The 18,529-nt window shown below is 34.0% G+C and overlaps 1 protein-coding gene across 1 annotated transcript in view; it reads right to left on the bottom strand.

The window, feature by feature from the left end:
* The window catches only part of gli2a (GLI family zinc finger 2a), a 157,500-nt gene that overhangs the window by 50,076 nt on the left and 88,895 nt on the right, over positions 1-18,529 (bottom strand). Inside the window, 1 exon segment of the mRNA NM_130967.1 lies at positions 1,708-1,910. Within this exon segment, the coding sequence (NP_571042.1) occupies positions 1,708-1,910 (203 nt within the window).

The raw sequence follows: 18,529 nt of genomic DNA, 5'->3' as shown, positions 1-18,529 counted from the left end.
TATTGAACAGTCTGTTTTAGTTCCTCAAAATAGCAATGCGCCAGCAATGCCCCTTAACACACTTCCTTTTTTAGACCAGAACGCCTATGAGTGCTTATATGAGCGCAAATGCATTTGCTATTTAAACAGCGTGGTGCAAAACATCAAAACAACCCTTGCGTCCAGCTGAAACTAGCAAAGAATTGCGTCGCACCTTGTGCTGCATTGCGCCGGGTGTATGATAGGGCCCACTGGGTCAAAGAGGTGCATTGTTGGCAAATGTTTTATGGCAATTTTGCCATATGATCAGATCACATCTTTGGATGGAATCAGTTATAGACCATTTTTGCAGTGGTTCTGTCATTTTTTGGTAACTATTCACGTAACAAGAAATGTTAACATTCTGCTAAAAAATCTTTATTTTGTTGTTGTTGTTTTTTTTTTAATAATAATAAAGTAAAAATAAAATACAAATATTAAATGAGGGTTAATAAATGAAAATATGTATTTATAGCTAAATAAATGTTTAGGATCAGCAAAAACTTTTGTGTTGCATTTAATAATCACAATACACAAAAATACAAAAATCTGAATTATTAAAATAACCTTTTTCTATTTTGAAATATATTTAGATAAAAATTATCGCAGAGCTCAGAAAACAATTAGAAGCAATTTTTGCCCCTCCAATATGCTGACTTATTAAATTATTATTTATTATTAGATTTCTTTTACAAGATTCTTTGAGGAAGAGAACAAAACGATCAAGAACAGAATTTAAGTGAGAATTTGTTTTGTAACATTTATTCATCTTTATTCAATCAAATCACCAATTGACTGAAACTTCACACCACAATAGTAAAGTTTATTAGATTTGACAATACTCTGGCAAATTCAAAATTTTACCTCTCATTAGCTTTATTTCCATCCAAAGACACGAATTAAATGTATGCCCAAAACTAAAATATAGCATAAAAGAGGTGTAAATAAAGCAGCGTTTCCATCCAGTGAGTCAAAGAAAACTTCCTGATTAACTGGCGGCAAAGATCGAAAATAATAACAGAATTTACTGAGATGTGAAAAGCTGCATAAATCTTTTCTTTAATAAATTACTTGCGCTTCAGAAGACAATGCCAACACGCAGTGAACGTGTGGTGGCGCTTGAAGACGTGAGACGCGAAGCACAGACGCTCTTAACAACTCTGGAGATAATTAATAATATAATAACACTAATACTGAATTGGTTCAGGCATTTTAGCATGACCAAAACAACATTTCAGATGTTTTACAATGTGATCAGTCTGCTGGTTTGTCCATTCACAAACATTTTTATCATCACATGACAAAATTAAATTTTTTTAATGCGCATATAGGAATTTGTTTCAGTAGTGTTTCCATCGATTTTTCTTTATTGAATAACAGTTTAACCTACTCGTTTATGCGCATATTATCACATATTTACTTAATACTTTAAAAAATTCCTATATTGACTTATTTAAATATTTCTTCTTATTAAAAACACTTTAGATAGTCGCGTTGCTTAATATTTTGGCTGAAAACTGGATTGCATTTTTTTTCTACAAGATACTTTGATAATGAAATAATAGAATGCTAAAGAACAGAATTTAACTTTTGCTTAATAACATTTGATTAATTTAAAGTGCCCTTTAAAAAAAGAAACAGACAAGAAAGTGTTTTTGTAAACAACAATAGCATCCATTGTTTACTCACATTCTGCAGGGCTCAGTCCTCGGGCAGCAGAGATCATGGAGAGCGTGGGGCTGCTGTGGACGGAGCGCAGGTAATGCTCCATGTGTGGATTGACATACGGGTGTGGAGGGTTGAAGGGGGATTCTCCAGTGGCTGCGGCGTGAGGCGACAGTCGGATCAGAGAGATATCAGAGATAACTGGACTGCCAGCTAATCCATGAGGTCTAGCAAAAGACAGAAAGAACACCTCAATTAGTTTTCTTACACAAAGACGAGCTGACACATGGTTTAAGTGCTTAAGAGTAGCATAATTAGGGACCCTCTGTCTTAATCCACGTCTGGAGGTCATGCAAAAAACACTTATCACAATCTTTCTCACCATCAATGACAGAGCTTAATTATTTCTCTTAAAACAAGCTCAGAATACCTTATTAGAGTCATTAGGAAATCAAAAATGATCATTTACTTTACTTTCTTAATGCATATTCCTGATTTTATGGTGTGTGATTCATTGACTTTCCTTTTTTACATGACATCACAAATCCTTATTACTTTTCCAACCAACCTTACTTGCAGTTTCCTGGCTGGCTTGTGGAATGCAACACCTACATTTTTTGCCATTCAACCAATTTGTGATGGATAAAATAAAATCTCACCTTATTTCTTTTTTTACTCGTTAAATATCCAGTTTCACTTAACTTCACAGTAAAAATAAGAATTGGATCATAAAATTGTTCAGTGAAATTCTACAATATACACTGTGAAAGCATTTAACTTTTGTCTTGCTTTTATTTAAAATGCTTAAACATTATTTAAATTAAATGTTTACATATATGCACATACGTACATAGCAAAACAAAACAAAAAAAAAGATTTGAAAAATGTCATATAAAAATAAGAAAATTGTGTATATAAAGTGCATATTTAAGCATTTGTTGTTGTATTTATGATTAGAACAAGATTTTAAAGATCTTATTATTGCATAATTTTGCTTGTCTAGTAAATTAATATGGATAATATGGATATATATTATTATTTTTTCATCCAAATTCTATTTTTCCAGTGTTACAGATTTTTTGATAGGATTCTTCCTTTGGGTTTAGGTGTTAGACTTTGGGTTTATGCTGGATTATGTTTGATAAATTAAAAAAATAAATGCATTCTGATGATAAACACCTACTTTTTTGTTGCCATTCAACCAATTTCTGATGGATAAAATCAAATCTCACCTTATTGTTTTAATTTGTTTTACTAGTTAAATATCCAGTCTCACTTAACTTCACCGTAAAATTTGGATTATAAAGTTGTCTAGTGGAATTCTAAAATCTACACCAAAAAACACAGTATTTTTGACTTGCTTTTATTTAAAATGTTTAATCGGTCTTCAAATAAAATGTTTGCCTATAATATGTAGCAAAAAATGTTTTTACAGTGCATATTTTATAACTTTAATTGAATTACCTCATTGGTAAATTGTTGTTTTTCTTGGCTCGAGCATTTGTTGCTTTATTTAAGATTAAAGCAAGATTTTGAAGATGTTAATATGATATAATTTTGCATTTCTAGTAAATTCATAACATGGATATTTATTAGGGGTGCACAATACATTGTTTTATGCATTGATATCGCAATGTGTCATTGCAGGTGAGGTTGCAGGATTATATTATTTATTAAAGACTAAAAAAATAAAGATATTATTTAAGATTTTTTTATATAATAATAATTTATTTAATGATTACCATGTTTTTTTTTTTTAATGCAGATTTTTCAAGTTCTGTACTTGAATACTGTTAAAAACCCCAGCAAACCATAAAGCATGGTTTAATTCACTTTTATTTTTGCTCTGTCATATTTATACAGTATATGCTTGTGTATTATATTTTATGCAGATGCGCAGATACATAGAAAAAGACTAGATCATCCTAGTTGATCTAACTGAATAAAATCTTTCCAAATCGAGCTATTTAAATAATCCAGTATAATTATATTCATATTGTAATATAAGTCGCAGCAAAACAAAATATTGTAATGTCAATTTTTTTTACAATATCAAATATATTACTATTATTATTATTATTTTTTTTATTTCACAACATTTTTTTTCAGTGTTACAGATTTTTTATTTGGGTTAAGGTTGGAAACTTTGTATTTATGCTGGATTATGTTTTTTAAATTACAGGGTTTCTGTAAGTAAGTTGAGTTAAATTTAAGACTTTTTAAGACATTTTTAAGACCATAATGAATAGAATTTTAGACCCATAAAGGGATAAGGCTAAGGATTTTTTTTTAAATGGCCCAGATGAAAAAGAGTTTTATTTGCCCTATCAAAAAATTCTTATAATTTAATACATTTCATAATAGAATAATAATAAAACATTTTAATATTTTAGATTTTATTTCTTAGCAAAATATTTTAAACACTGTGTAAAAACAAGCAAGCTCTACTTGTATACACTTTTTTTCCAACATAAACTTTCTTTAAAATAATAAAAAAAATGAACAAATGTTTTAAGTGTTAAAAACTATAATAAACAAAATCTAAGCACAACAATCTGTCCAGGTCGGTGTCCACAGCAGTAAATAAATGGAGAACCTTTACACAAGTGTTATTGTAAGGAAAATAATCAAACCATTTATGATAAATAAATTTAAAAATCTTTTTAAATAAAAAGTTGAATTTTTTATTGAGATGGATTGTTGGTGATTGAATGTGTTTTGGCCAGATTTGGTAGCAATACATGAACAAAAGAAAACTAAGACCTGTTTTAAAAAGATTTAAGACCTACAATCACCATAAAATCAATTTTAAGGCCTAAAATTTGGATTTTGAGATTAAAGACATTTTAAGACTTTTTAAGACCCCGCAGAAGACCCCTGAAATTAAGAAAAAAAAGCTTTATGACAATAAAATATTTATTTCCCCTTAATATAACTGTAACACATGCTAAAACATAGCAAGCTGCTGGCGAACAATTTGAGGTTCATCTCAGGTGCAGTTGGCAACAGGTCCATGTGGACCGGGTTCAGCTGTCAAAACGTTACAGTGAAACTGATCACACTTTTTTCTTTTTCCTCACGTCTTCCAAACCCAGACAAGCTGCTCCTCCCTTAACGCCTGAGGTAGTGAACAAGTCGAGACTGAGAGGGCTGTGGTACACGGTTAGTTGTAATGTCTGTGTAGGACGGACGCCTCTGAAGACACACAAGCCTGAAGTGTTATGATGAGACCATTTCTCAGTCACTGTTTGAAGAAGCTGATGTGTAGAACAAGATAGTGGGGCAGAAGTTCACAGATAGCCCACAGGTCATGCTGAGGATATAAATGTGTCACGTCTTGGCAGGTACCGGCACTATCCACACTCCAGTCCAAAAAAACACCAGCCAGGAGGCAGCTGTAACTCTAACATTTCCTGAAAATAGAGCTCACAGTCTGATCTTATGGAACAAGAGGACTTTAAAGAGATGTCTTCAAGAGTTCTTCAACTACATAATAGAGCGCCACGGTTGAACATCTGAATGAGGAGGGCAAGATCAGAATCTGATGAATCCTAATTAGGCTGAAAAAAGAAAAATGACATCATTTGGTGTTCCACCTCAATACTGACCAGCCTTTTTAATAGCTTGTAATCAATCATTATGCCAAATTATTACCTAGCATTGTTTGATCTTTTAAGTCAACATGTTTTTTTTAAAGCACAGCTTTTGTATTTTTTTATTTGTTTTTTCAATTAAAAGTGTAAATTCAAGCCAGTTCATCTAAAAACAAACATAAATCAGACACTTGAATCAAAATGTGAAATAAAGATGTGATAAAAAGATTTTAATCAATCTTTGGCATCACAAAGCACTCGGAAATTCTTGATTTTGATTGGTCAATGTCACCACCTATTGGTTGTTGTTGTTTTTTGGTCACACTTTATTTTGATGGACCGTTTGTTGAATATAAAGTTACATTGCATCTACATGCCAACTAATTCTCATTAGATTACAAGTAGACTGTTGGTTGGTATTAGGGTTAGTGTAAGTTGACATGTACTTGCAGTTTTTTATAGTCAGTTAAATGTCTGTTGAAGAAGCAGTATCAACAGATATTAAGCAGACAGTCTACTAATACTCAAATGGACGATCAAAATAAGGTGTTAACATTTTTTAAATTGTATTGAAAAAAAATTATAACACAGGTTTATCGAGGTAAGTAAAGTCAGTGGTTCATAACTGCAAGAAACTGCCAATAAAATTAGACTTAAATTAATATTTTGCATGCGATTATTTAGTTATGTATCATGTAGCAGGAAAATGTGGGATAATGTACATCCACCTGACTGCTATTGCTAAAATAAAGCCCTTCAGAGTTATACAAGGCTGTTCTAATTTGCAACAGAAATGTACATTATATTTGTAGGCCAGCCATTTTTGACCAAACTATAAAAAAATAATGTAATATTTCGTGATTTGATTTTCCCCATTTATTTATGCTTTTGAATTCCATTATGAGACCTTGATCTTTCTTTCAACAGCTTTTAACCTCGATAAAAGAATTAGGTCGATAGACAATGCCATAACCCATGGCCAATAGACATCACAATGCTAAGCTGGCATCGTGACCCTCTGCCTCGCCCCTGTCACAGCAGCAACTCGCTCGTGAAAAATACACACTTAGGCCCCATTTACACTAATACGTTTTAAAATGGCAATTTAGAATGAAAAGAAACCACGTCCTCACTGGTGTTTCATCAAGATTTGATACATATTTCTGAAATTATCTCCATCCACACCATACCGCTGAAAACACACATCACTGGACCACACACACACACACACACACACACACACACACACACACACACACACACACACACACACACACACACACACACACACACACACACACACACACACACACACACACACACACACTCTGGCATGTGCTGCAGCATATGCGCACATTTGAGCTCCAGGCAGTCAGCGGGTGCTTTGAGCACAAAACCCCAGAGAGTAGTGAACATCAAACAGTTTATCAAGCATGTACCGCTGGATGGCGTCTCACTGAGACCAACCAACAGTTAATAGTTTAATACACGTTTAATAGTTGTTAAACGTGATATTTAATTAATCTAGTCTCTCTCTAACGACTCTTTGGTCTTTTGAATTTATCAGGTAACGCGTCACAGCGTCAGTACACTGCTTTAATCTTTCACTTAACACATGTGCTTAGTAAATTTAGCGAAAATCTCAGATACTGTTGGTTGGTTCCTGTTGGTTGTGAACTTGTGAAAGTGATTGACAGGTGGTCATTTATGTGTAACTTCTCTTTATTTATTTATGATTTGGTTGTGGGTAAAACAAAGACCATGCGGGTTAGGTAGTTGAAACGGTAGGCTAAAAATAATAAATTCGATATTAATTTATTATTTTTAAATAATTAATACACTACCTCCTACGACGACGATACCATCGTCCAATGCGCTGTTTTACATTTAGGTCAGCATCACCCAACCCAACTTGAAATTTTTTTATTATTTATTTTTTTTACATTTTTAATACTTTAAAGTGATATATTGTACAAAAAATGGTACAAAAACCTTGTAATGGTGTACTGCCTATTTTAAAGATTTATTTCCCTATATATAATTTTTTTTACATTATTTAAAACTATTACTATGTCACTAAAAGTCACTTTGTTAAACTGCAGTTTAACAGTTGAATATTCAGCATCAAAAGTCGACAGAGCAGAGATTAAGGTGCCACAATGCAATTCACCCCGTAAATAATTGGACAATACTTCTTTTTTACCATTTATTTTAACACAATACAGAAACTGTTAAATAACCGAAGTTTTTTTTTTTTTTTTTTACAGTGCAGGGACACCACATGTATAACAAGATGGAAAAAAGGATAAAATAATCTAAATAACCAGAACATTAAGTGATCATTCATTCAAAAATTCCCCAAGAATATAACCCTTTGGCATTGTTATCGCCATGCTCTACAAGTATATAGACTCTCACACCAAATGAATTCTGATTGGCTAATGCTGTGATTGACTAACATGAAGAATCCCATTGAGCGCTTTTGTTTCACTTGAGTCCCTAAATGGAGTGCTCTTGAACACACAGAGGACGTCAGACAGTGTTAAATAAAGCAGACCCGTCTGTGTCCCCGTGTGCTTCACTTTCCATTGGGAGAGGAAATGACCATGCGAATGAATCAGAGCCTGCGTTCCACAAGGGTGTGTTCTGCGCAAATTGCGGGGGGATGGTTGCTTCTTCTGGAGATTTGATGGCAAGCAGGCTACAACTATTGCTGCACATTCATTTTGTCTAGACTGTAGTCAACAGAGAAGAAAAAGAAAAAAAATGTGCCTTGCCTGAATGAAAGTGGGATGTTTCTGTTATGAGAGTGTATGCTATTTAGATTTGTTTGACGTGTGAATGGAGAGGATTACAGATTGCCTCCATTAAAATGTATGTAGCTGGGTGCCAAAAACTTAAAGTAACAGTTCTGTCATCATCTAATCACCTTCATGCTTCTCCAAACTAAGGAAATGTTGAGCAGAATGTTTAAATACAAACAAACTGAATGATTTCAAGGAACTATCAAGACGTAAGAATAAGAAAAAGCAAAACAAAGTTATCATAGAAGTTGTTAAATTGTTAATAAATAACTTTTTAAAATAAAAACATTCTAAACTACGATGCATTTTAAGGATGACATACTAAACAGGTTAATTGTGTGTTTTGTACCCGATTAAGGTGTCCATTTCGTTTTCTTGAAAAGATTTTGTGGCAAAATGCCAAAAGGAATCAGAATATTTGGTAATAAGTTGGGCTAGATAGAATTTGTAGACATTTTTTTGCTATTTCTGCACAGAATTTTGTAAAATGAGGATCATAACTAAAGAATATCATAACTAAAAACTTAATATGTAAAATAAAAAAATAATAGCTTTTAACTTTTGTTTAATGTTTATAATGCAAATAAAATTAGATCCACTTATTTAGTAAACAAAGCAACTCTCTCATATAATATACAGTGGTCCCTCGTTCATCGCAGAAGTTACGTTCAAAAAAAAAAAAAAAATCTGCAATAGGTCAAATCCGTGAAGTAGTCCGCTTTATTTTTTACAATTATTACAGATGTTTTAAGGCTGTAAAAGAAAACCCTTCATTACACACTTTATACACTTTTCTCAGAGAGGCATTAACACGTCTCTCTTGTTTAAACACTCTCAAAGTTCAAACTTTCGTAAAAAAAAAAAAAAAAAAAGTATAGTATTACAGAATGAAACCAGATCAAAACCTGTTGTCGCAAACATTCATCGCTGTCAGCAAAAGATTCATAAAGCTCATTAGCTTTTGTGCGGTTAATGTTGGCATCCAGCTTAAAGTTCTTTTTCCTGAAGTCACAGACCAACAAAACTAGCTGACTCCATCCTTAAAGAAGGTCGCGCACACCGTATGTGTCATGCACATGACAGTTGGAAGTAGCACACAGCGGACAAGCATTCACATGTGATTTAAAATCCAGGCATCCAGTGTGCAACCCACTTTACGATGTTCTTGCTGTGGACAGTTACAAACCTTTTTGAATCCTTGTTGGAACTCGCACAGCTAGCAATCGAAGATTTATGCTAATTTGGAAAGCTGAACGCATTCTGCACTGTACAGGAGATGCAGAGGAGACTGATTGATAAAGATCTACAGCCAATCAGGATGCAGAACACAATGCGCCGTAATAAAATTGCACTTAAAAATGTGAAAAGGTGAACCGCGTTATGGAGACGGACCACTTTATCTACTAAATGACATTCATTCATTCATCCATTCATTTTCTTGTCGGCTTAGTCCCTTTATTAATCTGGGGTCGCCACAGCGGATTGAACCGCCAACTTATCCAGCACGTTTTTACGCAGCGGATGCCCTTCCAGCTGCAACCCATCTCTGGGAAACATCCACAAACACTCATTCACTACGGACAATTTAGCCAACCCAATTCACCTGTACCGTATGTCTTTGGACTATGGGGGAAACCGGAGCACCTGGAGGAAACCCACGCAAACATGGGGAGAACATGCAAACTCCACACAGAAACGCCAACTGAGCCGAGGATCGAACCAGCGACCTTCTTGCTGTGAGGCAACAGCACTACCTACTGCACCCCTGCTTCTCCCCTACTAAATGACATAAAATATTATTTTACAAATTGTAATGGTAAATGGTACAAATCTGATGCACCGTGCACATGAGAGTTGGAAGTAACACACATCGGACGTGCACATTCGCATGTGAATTAAAATAAATCTATTCAGATGGCGCTCTGTGGCATGGCAGAAATATGAACAGTGTCCTGAGTCGTAGCTGGGCACCAGTGCCGGTGTGTGTACTTTGATATAAACATATGTTTACAATTCTAAAATGCTTGGCGTGGTGTGGCACATCTGGTGTGTGACCCTTTTTTACGATGTTCTTGCTGTGGACAGTTACAACCCTTTTTGAATCCTTGTTGGAACTCACACTGCTAGCAACTGAAGATGTAAGCTAATTTGGCAAGCTGAACGCATTCTGCACTGTACCGAAGACACGGAGGAGATTGATTGACAACGATCTACAGCCAATCAGGATGCAGAACACAATGCGCTGTAAAAAAAAAAAAGCTTTATGTCAAATTGCACAAAAAAAATCTGCGAAACTGTGAGGCGAAAGGTGAACTGCGTTACACTGTAGCAAGGGACTACTGTATCTACTAAATGACAGAAAAATATTACTTTACCAATGGTATTGTAAATAAATCAGATAAATATTTTTGTATTAATCAATAATATAAATTAATATAATCCAAAAACTGAATAAATATAAACTTACACATATTAAAACAAGTAAATTTTGCTCTTCAGTGATTGCACTTTCAGCAGTGAAAATGAAACCACACTGAACTAAAGTGAACTTCAACTCTGAAAACTGGACCGACACAGTTTCAATTGACTAGAACTTCTATGATAAGCTGCTGACACAATCTACATTGTAAAAGTGCTATAGAAATAAACATGAATTGAATGAATTGAATGGAATTGAATTGAATAGACTCAAAAATGTGCTAAAAATATGTGAAAATCTGCATGCACAGATTCCATGTGGGCCTAGTGGTTAGTTCCCAATATATTGGGAGATATTCCTCATTTTCAAGGTGGTATTTTACAGTAAATTAGCACTAAAAAGAGAAGAATTAACTTGTGTAACTTTTAACTCAACTTTTAAATGAATTCTCACAAAATTGTGTTTGATTTCAAGAAGTTGTGTTAATTATTCTAAAGTCTTTATAGTGCATTTTTTGTAATATTTGTGGTTTGGCCCTTCACTTTTATTGCATTCATTCATGCATTTAAACATCTTTTTGTGTTGCAGTAAAGAAAGAAAGAAAATCCTACAGGTTTACAATTCAATTCAATTCAGCTTTATTTGTATAGCGCTTTTACAATGTAGATTGTGTCAAAGCAGCTTCACATAAATGGTCATAGTAACTGGAACAGTGTGGTTCAGGTTTTAGTGTTTAAGTTCAGTTTAGTTCAGTTCAGTTTAGCTCAGTTCAGTGTGATTTAATCATTACTGAGAGTTCAAACACTGAAGAGCCAATTCATCGATGCGTAGCTCTACCAATCCTGAACCATGCGAGGCAGTGGCGACAGCGGAGAGGGAAAAAAAAACTTCACCTGATGGGAGTGAAGAAAAAAAACCTTGAACTGAGCCGAGGATCGAACCAGCGACCATCTTGCTGAGAGGTAACAGCACTACCTACACGAGTAAATGATGACAGAAATTGAAACCGTTGCTTTAATGCATGCATTTTTCAAAAAAACAGCTCAAATGTTTATTGCACCTTTAATGAGATCTGTGAGCAAGGCCTACAGTGACTATCTGAACGGCGGGTATCAGATGCATTATGCTTGGCACGGTCTGGCTTCATCTCAGTCTCCCTCATTTATACCATCTCTGTTCGCAGGCCAACCTGCACCCAGCCTGAGTCGTGCTCAGTTTCCAGTAAACGCCTGCAGACTACCAGGCTTGTCCTGTTGCCAACTTTCTGCCATCAGCCTCCTTGAAAGGATAGCCATAAAGACGTCTCTGTTCTTGAGGAGCTGAAAGAAAACAGACTCGCCATACACAAACCACCAAACCCTCTCCCCCATTTGTGGAAAGGGAGGGGAGGGGGGCTGCTTGGCGCAAATGCCTTAAAATTATTATTCGCCTGCAAAAGTGCTATGATTTTGCAAACTGCCAGGAAAGACGTGTTATCTGTATGTGACCATAAGCATATGTTTTTGGTTGTCCTCATGATCAGTGAAGAAGTATAAGGACAGATGGTACAGAAAATGTCATAAATGTTTGCCATAATTGCGACAGTCATTTTTAAGGTCAAATTTATTTGAAATGTATTCTTTTCTTTTTTTTTTTCTTTTTCAAATATTTTCCAAATGATGTTTAACAGAGCAAGGAAATTTTCACAGTATGTCTGATTTTTCTTCTGGTGAAAGTCTTATTTATTTTATTTCAGCTAGAATAAAGGCAGTTATAAGTTTTTAAAAATCATTTTAAGGTCAATAATATTAGTCCCTTAAGCAGTTTTTGTTTTCAATTGTCTACAGAACAAATCATGCGGGGCATTTCAGTGACTGACAATCAATTCATAGGAGGGCCGTATTAACATTTACGAACTAGAAAAAAGTGGACACCTGACATAACTGATGCACAAGAGACAAAAAAATTATATTTCAAGCAATACATTTAAACATTAATAATGCAAATCAGCACGTTTCATGACACACATCAGCTGGTGAAATATATCTGTGGTTGTTGTGTGTATGTCCGAGCAAAAGACACACACGTAGTCATTCTTCCACAATTTATATGCAGTCAAAACTCTAGCTTCTTGTTTCTTGTTGTAAATATTAAAGGTGTAGTTTGAATTGCAATGAAAATCATGTAAATGATAGGCTTATGTTAATGATAGGTAATTATTACTTTGTCCCAACCAATTGTATTGTACATAGATTGTAAATTTGTACATAGTTTTTAAGCAAATTTAATAAGAACGACGAAAATCTATAAAATGAGACCATCAAATGATGATTTGAATCCAGTATTAAGAAAATTATCATATTTGTTATGTGTAAGCCATGAACAAGCCATGTACAAACTGGTATAATAATCAAACAACCCTTGAATATTTACAAATATAGAGCTTTAAAAATAGAGCACTCACAGACATGTATTTAACCGTTTAAATCAGCCAAAGAATTAAAACGCATGTGCATTACTTTCGACTGTACACTAAGAAAATAAAAGTAAATCTAATCTGAATGCAGTACTTTAATTGTCGACTAGGTGACTGGTCAAAACCACAAGTGGCTAGATGCGACTGCACAACAATGTTGTTGGTTCAAAAATATATGTTTTGACTAGCCGAATCTCGTTATATTTTTGACATCAGTTGCAGGCTGAAGGGAGAAAAAGGGTGGGCAGAAAATGGCCCGCGGGTCGGCAGTTTGAGACCCCTGCCTTAATGACTGATTTATACTTTTGCATCAAGCGCACGCATATGGTCCAGCATGGTCGCATACCCTTTGTCTTGTCTGATGCAGATGCTGATGCGCACCTCTCAAAAAATGCGCAAGCTATGTGACTGGTCAGCTTGGTGGCTGTGAAGGGTGTGGGCGGTGCTAGAGTCACGTGCCCGATGGAGTGATTGTTTACAAGTGTCGAGTCCCGTGAAAAAACTCCAGATGGAAACTTTTGTTTTGTGTTTAGCTTATGATTAAAGTTGTTGCACGTCAGCCAGTTCCCGCCTCTGAATGAGCGAATTTGACCTACTTGTACATTAACCCTTTATTGCCCTACCAAGGAAAAAAGTTTTGGATTGGATTTCTTAACTCGTAATTTCGCTAGTTAACGCACTCAGGGCATTTTTTTTCAACACATCCCATAATTTCTAAAATACAAATTGTTGCTATGTTGGTTCATGGTAACATTTTTGTAATGAATACATATACTCTGAAAATCAGAAAAATATAAAGTGTAAGACCAGTTAATTTATATAAAAAAATCTAAATAAAATATTTTTGAATTCTAAATAATCTTTATTTTATTTTTTTTATTTAGCATTTTACAATATAACAAACAGCCCAATTGACAAAACGAATATTCAGCATTAAGTAGCATCAGAGAATACAAATATAAAAACATGTACATCAACAATTCCAGTTTGCATTACTAGAATAAAACAGGAATCGAATAACGACATATGAATGGTCAGTGGTCAACAATGGGTATTATATAGGCACAGGTCATGGGTTGATAAAGGGTCCATAGGTATTACAGGATTCTAAATAAAAAATTATATAAAATGTGTTTTAAGTTTTTTTAAGCTATTAAATATTCCAAATTCAGCGTGTCATTATTTAGATATTTAAATATTTAAATATGATACCTCTTTCCACCTCAAGTCCACCCCAAAAAAGATTTATTAAAGGAGTCTTGTGATATTTCTTTCCCAAATAATCTTTATTTTTTGAAGTATGCCATAAAATATTTAGCATTCTCATTTAATATCTTTCTGTTTTTGTTTTTTTTTTACATTAAGTTAAAATGTGATTGCATAGCAAAACAATATGCAGAAGTATAAATGCCCACCTACATGCAAAAGCAGCCACCATGGGTCAAGTATAAAACAGCCTTACCGTTATGAATATATTATGAATTCTCACATAATTAAAAAGATTTGCAGTGATATTTACAGTGGTTTTGAAGTCTTTCCCGCCATATTTGAAAGACTATGGGAAAGTATGTCAACAACATTAACTCTTAAATACACGTAAACACATATTAACCCGGTTTTGGGTACATTCCCACATTTCTCAGACAGTCCAAATCAACAAGACAGCACGTCAGTGCATAAATAAATCAGGGAAAGTGTTCTGGGTGTTTGAACCCCCAATGATAAGCTATTATTTACAACTTTACCTGTCAGAGGACAAGAAAAAACTCGGGCCCCTACTGACAAGAATGATAACTGAGGTCTTGTTGTTACGCCCTTTCTCTGACAAGACGGTGCTTGAACGATTAAAGAGACTTTAGTCATAGACAGGGTATGTCATGGCGCATTTAAAGAGCTTCTTCTAAATAGCTACCTGTCATTTTAGTAGTTTTCGTTCGAAGCACCATGGGTGGTACCTGTCCATAGTAACACAATAACTGTGTCTATCTGACATTCTTTTAGTGTCTGTTATTAAAAAAGTGTCAGTAACTGATCCAGTAATGAGAAAATAACATTGTATCATGAAGGTGTTGTTATTGCCTTGCAGATTTCATCGACAATGATCAATGTTTACAAATTGTTTATGCTACAAGATGCTTTTTGCAAGATTGATTTTTTCCCAACCATTTCATTCCACACCAAAACTTCTGGGTTGTTTCAACTCAAATCTGAATTACAATTTTTTTTATTAACTGTTAAATTGCCTGTTCATATCTGAACCAAAGTTGAATCGAAATAACTAATTTTAACTGCTTTTCATTGTCTATGCCTAATTCATTTAGTTGTGCAAATTTACAGCAAACTGTACAAAATACTAAAGCATTCAAATTTAAAAAAGAAACACAAAATAAATACATTTCTAGATTTTACAGTAATCTACTGTATTTCATTGGTGTATAGTGAAACATTATTTCTATCTATCTGCACATCATAACTTTGTTGCACAGACAACAACAAGCAGGAATACAGCACTAATATATAGAAGGTGCCCATTTCTAAACTCTAGGCAGCACACATCAAATTAAAATGATTGCAATAAACATTATTTATCAAAATAAGACGTAACATAAAACTCTAATGTACATAACTAATAAAACAGAATCATAGTAATAAGAACAAAAAAGGCATGAAAAGTCACGTGTAGGAAATTCTGGGAAAGTCAAATTACACTGAGTCACCGTACATATTAATGAGGCTTACTGTTAACCAGGTGACGGATTTTTACTGTAGCATTTTTTATTTTTTTACTACTGAAATCATGGCCATTTTGTACTGTACATAGTAATCTGCTGATATTCCAACATAGCATTAAGATGTGATTTACAGTAAGTGGTAGACAGCAGATAGGCTGGTCTGAGCATTTCAGAAGTCACACGTTAACAAAAAAAAAAAAAAACACCTCTTGAAAAAGCTAGCATGGTCTGACACGTTTCTATTTTTGCTGTGACATTTGAATGGCAGGCTTAGAATTTTGTGCAAGCAACATCAAAGCATGGATCCATTTTGCCTTGTACAGTTCATGCTTTTGCTGGTGGTATAATCATGGTGTGAGATATATTCCTGGCACAATTTGAGCCCTTAAAACTAACTGAGCACAAGCACTTGTGACGACCCATGTCTCTGAACAAGGACAATGTATCATGTAAGTTACTCACAGTTAGCTAAGCCAAAAGAGTCAGACAGAACTTTCTTATGCATAATAATGAAGTTACATCTCATTCATAATAGTGCTTGGATCAAACCATCTCTTTCTCATGAATTAATGCACAGAAACGATGAAAGCCTTAAGACATCACTATGTACTGGCGGCCATTCACCACTCAGAATTAATGCATTTACCTCAAGGCCATGATGTTGCTTCGAAGTTTCTTTTTAATCCGAAAATAACTGATTTGCTCTAAACAACAATATTTCATATCATTAAATCAAAAATATCATTTGATAGTAGGGCTGGGGAATATGGCAAAAATGCTATCTTGATAACTACTTTACATATTGAACGATAATGATATATGTTTGGATATAAGTTGTTAATGCTTCCAGATTTAAAAAAGGCCACCCCCACAATTACTGAAGCCACAAAAATTAGAGTCCATTAAATGGCATAACATTTTCGGCCGATACATTTTCAGTGGCAGAAAATTCGGTAATTTTTCGGCCAATTTTTGTTTAACGAAAAGACGACTTTTTAAAACACATTTCTAAACATAATAGATTTAATAGCTCATTTCTAATAATGGATTTATTTTATCTTTGCCATGATGACAGTAAATGATATTTCACCTGATATTTTTAAGATACTAGTATTCGGCTTAAAGTGACATTTAAAAGCTTAACTAGGTTATTTAGGCAAGATTGGGTAAATGGGTAAGTCATTGTATAACATGATTTTGCACTGTAGACAATCAAAACAAAAAATGCTTAAGGGGGCTAATAATATTGACTAGGGCAGCAACTAATGCTTATTTTACTAATCGATTAATCTGTTAATTATTTCTTAGATTTATCGATGAATCAAATAAAAAAAGACATGAAAAGCATTCATTTCCAACCCTTTACTGTCATAATAATAATAATAATAATAATAATAATAATAATAATAATAACAATAAAGTAAAAACTAAGAAGTTTTGTCCTGTTTTCAATTCAAATATATAAAAAATCTTAAATCAGGATACATACTAGACACATGAAATAGCATAAGAAATTATGTTTTGTTTTCTGAAAAAAAAAAAACTCAAAATAAAGTGATTGTTTGCTTAAAACAAGCTAAATGAATTGCCGATGGGGACAGAAAAATATAATCTTAATGAGATAATCTCAAACAGAAGTTAAGCATCACTTAATTTACGCATGCCATTTTTCTTGTCTGTTCTTGATTTAAGATTTTTTTTTTTTTTACATATTTGGACTGGAAATGAAATAATATTACTAAGAAAGAAAAGATTTTTGCAGAGCAGCTGATTTATTACTGTTGTTAACCCTTTTGCTGTTGGGTTTAAAATATTATGGAACCAGGAGTCAGTGTTGCTAGGCGACCATTATTTTAGACTGTTCACCCTTAATGTTTCCGTAGCGACGCGTCATGCTTGTTACGTGACACACCGCAGCCACAATAGCGCTGTATGACAGATGTGTCCCTTTAATTTAGTTTTTTTCCCGTTTTCATTCAACACATTCACACACTTGCTCATCATGTCATCAGCTACCTAATATTCCAATTCACATAAACGTGTAAGTGATCGATGACGGCCACGCGTTTGCCTCATTCATAAAAGTGGAACATGCAGGATTCAGCACGTAAATTAATAATTACTCCAAAAATACATGCGATAAGTGGCTGGTGAACTTAGCGAAGAATCGATTCAACTTTATAGTTGTTTTCACTACGTATATCAGATATGAATACACAACGGCAAATTATGTTTGAATGGATTGTTAGACTTCCTTGTGTGTTTTACAAACTCTAAATGTATTGTTTGACTAGTACTTGTGCGTATTTACATGTCTAAAACAAAATAAGCATTAGGCAGTTAAAAAGATGCATAATTGTGATGATATGACATGCTTTCTCTGGCTCAGCGTGCCATAGCTCAGTTTGAATTTTTCAGTTGTCGCTGAAAGGGTTAACAAGCTAAAGCTAACTTATCATGCTTGTCAAGCTGGATAACGAGTAAAACACCAGCACCAGCGACTTTACGGTCCTCACTTCAAAACGGAACAACAGTAGAATTCTGTAGTGATTCACCCTGCTGTTGAACTCCCTTCCTCCTCATTCCTGTCTATGGAGCGCTAAAAATGCTTTTATTCAAGCCAAAATAACACAAATAAGACTTTCTCCAGAAGAAAAAATATTATAGGAAATACTGTGAAAAATTCTCTGTTAAACATCATTTGTGAAATATTTGAAAAAGATAAAATATTTATTGTTGATGATCATGTACATAACAATGAACCCAGAATGTGTCTGTAAACATAAAGCACACTTTTTGTGAAGTTCATAAATGTTCATATTTTGATCCAACATGCTTCTTTT

The sequence above is a fragment of the Danio rerio genome, chromosome 9 (genome assembly GCF_052040795.2).
Source record: "Danio rerio strain M-AB ecotype USA chromosome 9, GRCz13ab, whole genome shotgun sequence".
NCBI classification, from domain to species: Eukaryota; Metazoa; Chordata; class Actinopteri; order Cypriniformes; family Danionidae; genus Danio; species Danio rerio.
This window is presented reverse-complemented; position numbering and strand designations above follow the sequence as displayed.